At 48.9% G+C, this 12,727-nt stretch overlaps 1 protein-coding gene across 1 annotated transcript in view; it reads right to left on the bottom strand.

Annotated features, from left to right (window-relative positions):
• The window catches only part of vimr2 (vimentin-related 2), a 14,894-nt gene extending 2,607 nt beyond the window's left edge, over nt 1–12,287 (bottom strand). The window contains exons 1-9 of the mRNA XM_060062930.1: nt 11,983–12,287; nt 11,134–11,278; nt 10,650–10,799; nt 9,987–10,106; nt 7,811–7,906; nt 6,356–6,499; nt 4,492–4,632; nt 866–976; nt 426–550 (exon numbers count right to left, since the gene is read on the bottom strand). Coding sequence (XP_059918913.1) covers nt 426–550; nt 866–976; nt 4,492–4,632; nt 6,356–6,499; nt 7,811–7,906; nt 9,987–10,106; nt 10,650–10,799; nt 11,134–11,278; nt 11,983–12,125 — 1,175 coding nt within the window. The 5' untranslated portion in view covers nt 12,126–12,287. The remainder of the gene's footprint in view (nt 1–425; nt 551–865; nt 977–4,491; nt 4,633–6,355; nt 6,500–7,810; nt 7,907–9,986; nt 10,107–10,649; nt 10,800–11,133; nt 11,279–11,982) is intronic.
• Nucleotides 12,288–12,727: the final 440 nt, after the last annotated feature.

Raw genomic sequence — 12,727 nt, 5'->3', positions numbered from 1 at the left:
GGCCTGTCTTTGGTCAACTTAAGACGTAACCTGTATAGGAGCCAAGCGGACGCGTGTGGGGAATACGTGGCTGCATGTGTCATTAGTTTCATACCCATTACTGAAAGTGATACATTTTACTGTTTCGATCCCATTACCTAAAGTGATACATTTTACTGTTTCAACCTCTTCTCTGGTCTGGTCTATGTCCCCAATTCATGCAGATCTTTTGATCAATCACGCCAAGGCACAGTTTGAGGTACTGCTGAACAATATGTCAAAGAAAATGCTACTTCCTGCACTGGCGAACTGGTTCAACTGCTATCAGAACACCTCGCTTCTTTTTCAACTCCTTGAATAAATATCAATATTGGCAGAGAGATAGTGATGCGACATTACATCCTTATGTCCGAAAGTTAACCTAACAGGACCCCCTGTGGTCTTACCTGTAGGCCGCGATCTCAAGGTCTCTGGTCCTCTTCTCGCACAGCAACTCCTGGTAGTCCTCACACTGATCCTGGATTTGGTCTTCAAAATCAAGCTGCTGAGCCCTCATATCCTCCAAGGTGCACTAAGAAAGAAACACACACACACACACACACACACACACACACACACACACACACACACACACACACACACACACACACACACACACACACACACACACACACACACACACACACACACACACACACACACAGGGGTACCACACATACACACACGGTAAAAAGATCAGAAACCAAAAGCAAGAAATAATGATAACAGCACAGAGGAACACCAAGACAAGAGATCAGGGCATCAAAATACATCCCTCTCGCGCCTGGTCCAGAGTATCCTGCGGTTAACGGTAATCCCTCCTCCCTCCCTTCCGTCTCCCTCTCACCTCCAGCTCCTCAATCCGCTCCTGGTGAGCGTCTCCGTTCACCTCCACCTCATCCTCCAGCTCCACGCTGCCCTTCTGCAGCTCGGCCAGCTCCTTCTGCAGCTGGCCCACCTACGGAGAACCACACAGAGAGCCCTGTTTAGATTCCACAAGCTCCTCCGTAGTGTGGCCTTCCCCTCGTGTGATTGCATCGTCTTTTTGTTTCTCGATCTGCGGTGTGATACGGCACGGGCACTTAAAGAAACGAAAGCAGAGACCTCGATTAGACGTTCTGAGATTTTTGGCCCAGTTGGGATCGTCAGCCGGTGATTACCCCTCGGGCACAAACTGCGGAAGGCAACGGGAGGAACACGATTGTGTGTGACTACGGCGGAGATGTTGTTTCTCGTGGCTTGTTTTGATTTGAGTGTGGCAAGCCACACAGCCATGCAATCCACAGGGACCTCCTAGAAGAAGCGTCCAAGGTTTCCAAAGAATCACGGCCATGTTTGAATGCCTAAATGATTGCATATGGTGACCGTGTTAAGTGAAAACAAGCAGCCACAGAGTGGTATATTTATACGAAAGGCGATGTGAATGAGGTCTGGAGTAGAACCACAGCAGACCTATCTAAATGCCTTTTGATAGGCCTTTGGAGTCCAACATGATTGAGGTCTAAATAATACAAGAGCATCTTTCACAGAAATACCTTGGCAGATTAGTTTCTTAGACGACATGCAATAATCTCAAACGTAATATGTTTTTTAACAAATCAAAACAACATCACAAGGAGTGCAGATTTGTCAATACCTGGGATCCCCCACCACATTGTGAGGGGATCCCAGAGAAGATCCCAGGACTTTGCGGATCTCAACTTCTTAGATGGACCTCACCCTCCCTCCCAAGAGGCTGGAAACCGCACACATTGTTCTGCGCTCCTTACACTGACGCCAACACTGACAGCCATCATACGGTTCGCTATACGCCCGTTACACGACAGATCGATGAGATAATGTGTTTTGATCTGGCTTATCTTGCTTCGGAGTCCATCTTGTTTTCATTTAACGTCCATGCGAATAAAGCACTTTGAATGTGACATATGGAAAAAAAAAAGCTAGAGCGCAATAATGTCAATATCGCCGGATTACATTTTATTGTTCCACAGGGAGGGAGGGAAAGCACCACATGTGCTCACCCAGAAGGAACCGGGTTCGATGCTGTTACTGCTAACTACCTGCAATAGTGGTCTTAGTGAAGGATGGGCCGTAGAATCACCTTACAGTGCACTTCAACTCTAAGGTAAACTAAGCTAACCCCAATCAGGCTATCCGGCAGGTACACCATCGATTACAATGTACCTCTAAAAACAAACCAGTGGTTAATCCCTATCCCAGTGTGTCGGTATCTGAGTGTCTGCCTATGTGTGTGTGTGTGTGTGTGTGTGTGTGTGTGTGTGTGTGTGTGTGTGTGTGTGTGTGTGTGTGTGTGTGTGTGTGTCTTGCGGTGAATAATTACAGCAATCACAGAAGTTGAACAATGATCTGTCAAGAGCAGATGGGAGTTTCGGGCGGCCCTGCTTGTCTTCCAGGCCTGGCAGAGGAGCAGAGGGAGACTCGGTTTCCACTCACGACTTTTGAACCCAGTCATCCCACTTACTCACCACACACACACACACACACACACACACACACACACACACACACACACACACACACACACACACACACTCCCTGATGGTGTGTATCAGTGAGTTTGCTCTGATGCGCGTGTGAGTGTGCTTTTACGTGTGTGTATGTGTGTGGACGAGCACGTACATGAGGCCATTCAACTGGCTTTCAGTGCCTGCTCTATCACACAACGCATCGCTACGTCAGTCAGTGCTGATTTCACCACAGTCTGTTTGTTTGCCAACGCTGTTAGGAGCTAGAGGACCTGAGGCACCTAGCATCAGCCCAGAGAGAGAGAGAGAGAGAGAGAGAGAGAGAGAGAGAGAGAGAGAGAGAGAGAGAGAGAGAGAGAGAGAGAGAGAACACAAGCGAGAGAGAGAACAAGAGAGAGAGAGAGAACAAGAGAGAGAGAGAAAGAGTCAGAAAGTAGGAAAGGGAAAATTAGAGGAGTTTAAAGGGATAGGAAAGAGACAATGCGGAGGAGTAAACATTACGACAAGTTAAGCCAAAGTCTGCCTTGGCTGTTGCAACCGCATGTTTGGATAATCTGTGTGTGTGTGTGTGCGTGTGTGTGTGTCTTTGTCTGTGTCTGTGTGTGCGCTCTGCTGCGGTAACAGAGGGCACCGTGGTTACTGAAGGAGTTGCTACTAGCGCGTACCGCGGTACTGACAACCAGGCCATGATGTCTGACCCCAGCCGCCGCAAAGGTGTCAGCTGTGATGGATGGTCAGGGGTGGGGGGCCTGGGGTGGGTACGGGGGGTCGAACTGTAAGCATCCAGGAGATGCCGGGTGACTCGGTGAGTGACAGTTTAATGGATTGTCTTCTGAATCCTCCCTACACTTCCTAAAGTTGAATCTCTACACTTATATGCTCTCCCTCCCTCTGTCCCACTCTCCCCCTCTCTCTCTCTCCCCCTCTCTCTCCTCTCTCTCTCTCTCTCTCTCTCTCTCTCTCTCTCTCTCTCTCTCTCTCTCTCTCTCTCTCTCTCTCTCTCTCTCTCTCTCTCTCTCTCTCTCTCTCTCTCTCTCTCTCTCTCTCTCTCTCTCTCTCTCTCTCTCTCTCTCTCTCTCTCTCTCTCTCCCCCTCTAAAAAAAAAGAGCGAGGGCCTGAGTTTAAAAGATGTCCGGTCAAGGTTTATTTCCTTGGAGGGGAGGAAGTCTCCAGACAGCCCAAATGTGTGAAGTTTTAAAAACTTTATGACAGAGTGCAGCAGTTGTGGTCAGTGTGTGTGTGTGTGTGTGTGTGTGTGTGTGTGTGTGTGTGTGTGTGTGTGTGTGTGTGTGTGTGTGTGTGTGTGTGTGTGTGTGTGTGTGTGTGTGTGTGTGTGCGTGCCATGTGTGCATGTGGTGTGTGCATGTGGTGAGCACTGTAAAGTGCTTGTGAAAGACAGTTCTTAATAACAGGGCGGTGGTTTTGGGGGATAATAAATCCCACTCAAGGCTAAGCAGGCCCCCCCCCCTCCCCAGCGACCCGACGCAATGGGCGCATGGTGAACACCACCCTGGACAGCAGGATCTCTCACACTCTCTGTTGCTTCACTGTCAATCAAAGCCCCCCCGCCACACACACACACACACACACACACACACACACACACACACACACACACACACACACACACACACACACACACACACACACACACACACACACACACACACACACACACACACACACACTCCCCAGGCCATTGGTGGGAAACCCTTCGTTTTTTTTTCGGCCCTCTTCGCCATAAGTTGTGATTTAGTGGCTGACGGGTGCTCTAATGTAGAGCTCTTTGTTGGGGTGTGAGCATGAGAACTTATCCAGAGGAGTAGAAATTTGCCACAGGGGAGAAATTAATTACATTAGGGAGAGGGGAAGGAGTGGGAGGTGGAGAGAGGAAAGTGGTTGTTGGGAGGATTTGGAAAAATGACAGGTGGACTAAAAAGGGCTAATAACACATACGGTGACTTGAATGAATGCGTCGTCCACTCACCAGCTCTTTCAGTTCTCCGGAGTCGGCCATCTTTGGGGAGTCTTTGCCCTTTGACCTCGGGGGTCCAGACACGCCCTCTTCTCGCAGCGGGTCGTGGGACGGCACCAAAGAAGAAGAAGGGGAGGATTTTCCGCACTCGCACTGCAGAGACAGAACAATCGGCTTCAACATCGGGACGTCTGTGCCAGTCCGACTTCAGTAACACACACTCTCACAGGCTTTAACGGGGGTCTAATTGTACGAGACCACCGTGCGGCTAAGTGTACCATGACCCTGACCAATCAGTGGCTTTCTAGGCTTGGCCTGTGCCCCGCATTCAGCCTTAACCTCATTGAATCAGAGCGATCCAACAAAAAGAGAAAGACGATGCACAGGTGTGTGTGTTCGCGAATGTGCGTGTGCGTGTGCGCGTGTGTGCTCATGTGTGCGCATGTGTGTGTGTCTGCGTACACGCGTGTCCCGACAGCAATTACCATTACTGTTCAATCTCAGTGGCAATCATATTAGCTTTGGAGACGACTGCACCTGGACCAAGACATGCATGCAGGGCTGTGTTTAGCCGGGGCCGAAGAAGAGGTTAGTGGGGCTGGGGAGTGTGTGTGTGTGTGTGGGGGGGGGTGTAAGAGGTGGGGTTAGCGGGTCACAGTGATGAGGGTTATGGAGAATGAGGGGGAGGGAGGGTGAGGGGGGGCAAGGGTTGCGGGTCTAGGGTGGAGGTAAATTAGTCTGGGACACGCACACACATAGGGACACCTTGGAGCGAGTGGGTCCTGACCTGTTTGGCCTCCAAAATAGACCCCTGTGAGGCCGAGACACCCATACACACACGCACATGCATGGACACACACACACACACACACACACAGGCCCACACACACAACCAAAGACACACACACATCCCAAAAAACACACACATATATGGTGCTGTATCAGGAGCCTGGGAAGCCCGCCAGCAGGTTTGATTACATCCCTGACCTCTGCAGGGGGCAGACTTCCGTGACCCGGAGCTGGTCAGACACACACACACAGGGATACCCAGAAGGGGGGACAAAGGCATTCAGTTGGGGTCCGGAGCGTCCCACTGATTCTGGGACGCTCGGCTCATGCTGTGTTAAGAGGGAAGGCAAACAAGGAGACTCCTTCGTCCCTCCTGGGTGGTGTGTGAGGGATCAGACTTACAACACTGCAGAGAGAGAGAGAGAGAGAGAGAGAGAGAGAGAGAGAGAGAGAGAGAGAGAGAGAGAGAGAGAGAGAGAGAGAGAGAGAGAGAGAGAGAGAGAGAGAGAGAGAGAGAGAGAGAGAGAGAGAGAGAGAGAGAGAGAGAGAGAGAGAGAGAGAGAGAGAGAGAGAGAGGATGTGTAAATGTGCACATGAGAGAGAGAGACGCCGATGCTGTGAGAGAAAGGACAAGAGATAAGTCAGCGGGAGGTTGAGATGACAGCTGGCTTGGTGTGTTTGTGTGCGTGTGTGTGTCGGGGTATGGTGGGTGTCATTGAATGTGTGAATTTAGTGTATGTATATACTGCACATGTGTGTTTGCGCAAACGCATGCCTGCGGTGTGTGTGCGTATGTGTGTGCGCGTGTGGAAAAACACGCAAAAAACACAACGGCCTAGATTTATTTTATTTGCGACAAGCGTGTGTCTGCTCGATTGCCTCCCAGACGGCCTACCAGCCACATGCATATGTCGTTTAAGTGGTTTAATAGGAAAAGCCCTACAGTAACTCAGACAGAAATATGGCTTTGATTCCCACCGGGACCACCCATTGTAGCAGCAGTACTGCATAAAGCACTCTGCGTTAAAGCCACCAGCAGATGACCTGCGTTGCTGCGTGTAATATCCCGTCTGTACAGCAGTCGTACCTGCAGGCTCTCTGCCAGTTGGCCGTAGTACGCTTTGATCTGCAGGCCGGGGGTAATGTCTGGGCTGCAGAACTCCAGTCGCGCCCCGGATTCGGGGGTCCCAAGAGGGCCCAGGGGGCCCTGGGACTCGTGGCATTGCACCGCCTGCAAACACACACACACACACACACACACACACACACACACACACAGGCACATGAAATGCATGGAAGTATATATGGTTCTATATTATACCCAAGAATGCATATATGGCTTCGAGTCTGGTCCATCTTGTGCATACTTACTCTCACACAGACACACACACACACACACACACACACACACACACACACACACACACACACACGCGCACACACACACACAAACACCTCTTTCTCACGTTAGATTATCTAACCGATTCGGGGCCTGCGGTGGACGATCAACACAACGCTGCAATGTCCAGCTTTGACAGTTCACTCCCCTTTCCTCTCACTCGTCCTAAACAACGATAACGTTGTGCGACTCGTCAGCAGGGGAGGCAACACAGGGCTGACGATAACGGCAGCTAATAAAGAAATAACGTAAACAACACAAGAAGACTGGGCTTCTGTTTTCCTCTGCTTTGCTGCTGCTTTTCTCGGCCAATGAGTCGTCCAGCAACACCCCTCCACCCCCCAGAGGGAGGCTGTTGGACGCCGGGCGGAACAACCCTGTGTGATGGTGATGGGGAGGTTTAGTGTTGTGCTCCGGCTGCAGCCTGCAGCCTCTCCGTCTGAAACCGGAGCGGTCGCTGTCAACCCAGGTGAGGCAGGGGGGGCATAATGTGTCTGAGAGGGAGAGTGTCTGTCTGTCTGTCTGTCTGCCTGTGTGCACGACAAATTGCTTGTCGGGTAATGATAGCCGCCTTGTTACACAGCGTACAGTGTGTGTGTGTGTGTGTGTGTGTGTGTGTGTGTGTGTGTGTGTGTGTGTGTGTCTGTGTCTGTGTCTGTGTGTGTGTGTCTGTGTGTCTGTGTGTCTGTGTGTGTGTGTGTGGTTGTGCATTCATGCATGTGCATGAATGCCTGCATGCGTGCCTACATGCTTGTACACGTGTCCATACATAGGATATATATAGACCCGTTCTCATGAAGGTCATTCACAGAAGGGCCTCATTGTTGTACTTTCTTTCAGAGAAGCACCTCTACTCATGCTACTTCATCCTATATAATTGAATGGCTTCAAGGTATGCAACGGGGTCTTCATATGGGGCATCCCACCAGGGCAGATTCGTCTTCAACGTCAAACAGAAGACCCTAAAGGTCATCACAGCAATGCACGTCACCACAGACACACTGCAGAACATCACAATGAGCCCTACTGTCTGGCCAGAGTGCATCATTCTGAGCCATTTCCAGTGCCATACATTAGCCCGGTTTGATTAAATAAACACAGCATAAACCGCGGCTATACGGTGCACTGTTATCTTGGCCTCACCGTGCTGCGCTGGGCCTCCATGCAGACTAGCTGCTGCTCGTAGATCTCAGCTTGCTCCCTGAGTGCGAGGCACTCGGCTGTCACCGCATCCACCTCCTACCGTGGGAAAGAAGGAAAAGGGGGAGAAAAAGAGAAAGCGATGCTAACATAAACCAATATAAAAATTACTCTGCAGCACACGCACACATGCGCGCACACACGCACGCACATGCACACACAAAGGAGGTCATCTGAAGTTTGCCGGGCTCAGAAACAGATATGGAAGAAGACATGCACTGCAGGAATTTTTGAATTCCCACACTAAGAGCCTAAAATAAGCTTTGTCATGGCTATAGTATCTCAGGCCATTTGGTCACTTGCTATCGCAGGTGATTTCAGCAGAAAGTATCAGAATCTCATTTCCTGGTTTATTTCCTTGGTGGCCGACGCTGTTAAATAATGTAGATCAAATAATGTCCCGTAATCTCAGGTGCCGAGGATAACAGCACCAAACGGCACAGATATGAATTCCTAGCAGCCTGCCTGGTAAATCATTTACCTGGAGGCTACTGCAAGGAGCTTGGGACACAGAAGGTGGCATGCGTATACCGTGTGTGCGTGTGCGTGTGTGTGTGTGTGTGTGTGTGTGTGTGTGTGTGTGTGTGTGTGTGTTATGTGAATGCACATCCTTGTAGGTGTGTTTGTGCGTTGTCTGTATGTGCTTGGATGCGAGTATGCCAACAACACATGGTATGAGTTTATTTACAGTTGTATTGTGAAGAAAAATCCAGATGTAGATACTGGTCAGTTTTTAATTGACAAGCAAGAAGACACCTGATTACAGATAAGAGGGGGAAAGAGGATAGGAAAAATGAATAATGAAAGATAATCCTGGATTACACCTCACTCTGTGCAATGGAAACAAGCCCCTGAAGAATTGCCAACACTAATTTGCTTCCGCAGTTCAGACCCAGACTCTTATGTGGATTAGTAATGTAGGTCCCAAGCTAGCTCTGTTCAATAGCAGTGTGCATGTGCAATGGTTTCCACTATAAATAGAAAGCTATCTCAAACCACCATCGCTGGTAAACCAAGGTTATTGAAATTCATGATTCTGTCTTGGACGTTATATTGCACTTGACATTCAAAACAAAGAGTTGCTGCTGGCCATCATTCACTAAAGGCCCAACAACAGGACTACTATAAGTCGATTGGACATCATTTCTCTGGAAACGATAGAATCTTCTGACGAAGATAATTCATTGAGGAGAAGTAGACGATCAGACGAAACAGAACAGACACAACAGCGTACGGAGGGCCAGGACTAGTGCCAGTCTTCCATGCGTTCGCTCATCCCTACCTACACGAGCAGACCCACTCCTGATACCCAGAGCTTATGGGGGGTGTTCCGTTCCCTCCTTTGGTGTCTAGTTGGCTTAGTTTCTATCCTGGTGCATGTTTTCCCATCCAGCCCCATCACACGCTCCAGCTGTTTGCTATTCAGAAGAGGATAACTCATCCACTCGGCACATTGCTGCCTGGCGTTAACATCTGTATGATGGAGGAGGCCTTGTTATGGCTTCTCCTGTATCTGACCCGCTTGGCATCGATACTGCTAGGCTTATGTGACACATGTGTGTGCATTTAAGTATGTGTGTGTCTATGTGTGTTGTATTGAGTGCAAACTTTGGCTTCATATGCGCCGTGGCCTGTGGCCCAGAGTGTGTGTGTATGTTACTTATGTTGTCCAACACACTTGGAGAAGAAGGAGAAAAGGAAGACAGATGTGTGCTGAGGAGTTTCATCTCCTGAGCGTTTGAGACGGAGGGTCGATACAGCAGAGGAGTTGGCACGGCAACGCTGCCATCTAGTGCTGGAAGTATACCATCACACTGGGTGCTGACATGCTTTTTGGGCTATGCAATACATATACCTTTCTGTTTTTATTGGTTGTTGAAATGTCTTAATCACATGTTTAATCATACAGAAATACAGTTCAAAGTAGATTTAATGTATTAGTTTACCTGACGACTGTCAGGTTTGTAATCACAGGCGCATTGAACCACATCATCGCACTCATTACATACTAGGATTTTGGTAATCAGCGAATAAGGAGCGTCAATCAGTCATAAAGACAGTAGCCATTACGTTCATGTATATCTTTGGCCCACATCCACACACATAAAACACGCATTACCTCAGCGAGGTCGAGTCTTGCGTGCTGGACGCTGGTCCTCTGCTGCAGAGCCTTCTCAAACTCTTGCCTCAGACATTGCAGTTCCTTCTGCAGCTCCACCGTGTCACACAAGATGTCATCCTAAGGGGGAGAACGCAGAGAGCTTAGAATCAGTAGCCATAGGCCTCCACATGTACGCAGGTTAGACGAGGATTCCTCCACTGTAGAGTCTGCTGGTTGCAAAATGAATGCATGTATAAATCCCGTTCTGAACCTTTGGCTGCCCGAAGAGTTTTAAAATGATTGGCTCCTGTTCACACATTCATACACACATTCATACACCGACTGCAGTGTCGACCGTGCAAAGGAACTGCCAGCTCGTAGGGAGCTGCTCGGGTTAAGGGTCAGGGGGTCATACTCAGGGACAGTTCAGGGTTATTGAGGTACTCCCCCCCCCCTGCTGTAGATGGTCCATTGTCACTGTCAAATGTTTGATGTATGCACCTCAACCACGTCACATTCCTGTATGTCTTAACTGTATTAAAAGCAATAAAGACAGATCTTTGAACCAGGCTCAATATTGGTATATACCACGTGCAAAGAAATGCAGCAATGCACAGAAACATACGCTAGCATATAGCCCAACCCATGCCCACGTCTCCCCACAGGGAGGGAGCGTCTCACCCTCTCTCTGCGCAGCCTCTCCACCGCCGCGTCCAGGCTGCAGTCAGCCACAGCGCCCCCGGTGCCAGAGACTCCCGCAGAGGGCCCGCTCTCCTCCAGGTCCAGGATCTGGCTCTCCAGGAACTCATTCTCCTCCTCAAAGCAACGAGCCTGCGTGGGGGAGGACACAGCCTCAGGATTGATGCTGCGGTGCAAACACAATCGTAACGTAGTCACGGTGCTCGACAACAACAAAGAGAAATCCCTGCACACTCATCAAACAGACCTTCTGGGTAAGATACGATGCAAATCATTTGGACATGGGATTGTTTGTTATAGTGCCAATTGCCAACGAATAAACGTCATCCCTGAAATGCACTATTATTTTATGATCTGCAACACACAAGCGCACAAAGGCCATTTTTACAGAAACATGAACATGTTTTTACAGAAACGTTAACACGTTTTTGAAGGGTGATTGTAACGTTTATTTGCCAAGCTTCACCAGTTCAATCAGCCGGACCAGGCGGTTGTTAAGGCCGGAGAGGACGGTGTGGTCCTGGGTGAATCGGACCAGGCCTTCCTTGTTGAGCGCCTTGGCAGATGCAAAGTCATACTTGTCGCATTGGCATTCGTCAGCCGCTCCAGCCCTGCGATGGAACAACACACACGCGATGTACGATGAAGTGACCTCATCCGCTCAGAACCCCATCCCTCCCTGCTAGGGAGAGGTTTAAACCCAACCTTAGTGGTTCAGCCCAAACTCATGCATCTGACCAGAGATTTCATTCATTAATGATATAGCCGTGCACCGCATGGAGAGCGATAAACCACTATTAGATGAAGCTCAATTCCTTTCTGATTAAGTCATTGAAGGCATTGCATGCATGATTAAACCAGACTTAAATGAATAATTGCTTGAACACTCCCATCAAGGGGTGATTACTTCACTGCACGGTATGGCTGGCCAGCCCTTTTGTCACGGGGGTGTAAAGGAACAGCATGGATCATAGTGACACATCCACAAGAGAAGGCATTTGCCACCACCCATCAAAAGTTCGGAGGTTTATCAAGGCGTGGTTGCATTCTTGGCCATTCTTAAAAACTAGCTCCGGCACACAGAACACTCGTTTTTCTTTTGATTGATATTATTCTTACAAATCAAAATCAAATCTTAAATGATATCTAGATATAGACCATCAAATTATAAGAAACTTAAACCTGCGCTATGATACCTTTGTAACTAAGCTTTTTACTCCATTGCAAAATATCAGAACTATCAGACTTATCAGAACTCCATTGCAAAACAAACATCCTTCCACGCCCCCCAAGGTTAAGGTCCACACACACTGACCTGCCAGGGCTGCGCCTCGACACCACCGACGCTCCGTTCTGTCTCCAGCACTGCTCCTCAAACAACCTTCGGTAGGATGACACTCGCAGCATGGCCATGGTTCTCAGACGCAGCGATGGACGCACAAATGGCTCGCGGTTCATCCCAAGCGGCAGTCTTATAGTCGGCGTCGAAGTGGCGTTGTGGCACGGAGGTGAGGGATATCTCGGGGTCGCATCGGCCGGCCTAACTATAGGCCCGACATCAAGCGTCAAGGATTTCGCAACGACCCGAGACAGACGGTCATTGTGGTGTTGTTGTCCATCGTTGGCATCCAACGCAAAATGGATGCATTCTGATGTCAACATGACCTGTGCGTTTTCTAAATAAGGAGAAAACCTCATGATCACAACATGAGCCGTTTCATATAGATATAGATTTAGGGACAAGGTAAGGTAAGGTAACTTTATTTGTACCCGAGGGTAGATTTGGTTGCAGGTAGAAAGAAAGAATTGGCTGCATACACACACACACGCAGACAACATTAACATCATCGACAGACAGAGACATAAAAGTGACAACAGTGCTCCAGACATAGGAACATGGATAAAAAGCATACAAAAGGTTATTACCGTACTATCAAAAGATAAATACTAAATGCAAGCCATCATGGCAGATAGGCCTACAGAAAACAAGGTCAGAATAAATAAATAAAAAGATGAAGGCCATACAATCCATATTAATAAGTTAGTGTGTAGCTTAATTA

Source organism: Gadus macrocephalus, chromosome 10 (genome assembly GCF_031168955.1).
Source record: "Gadus macrocephalus chromosome 10, ASM3116895v1".
Lineage (NCBI taxonomy): Eukaryota > Metazoa > Chordata > Actinopteri > Gadiformes > Gadidae > Gadus > Gadus macrocephalus.
The sequence above is the reverse complement of the archived record's forward strand: the minus strand, read 5'-3'. Positions and strand labels throughout refer to the sequence as shown.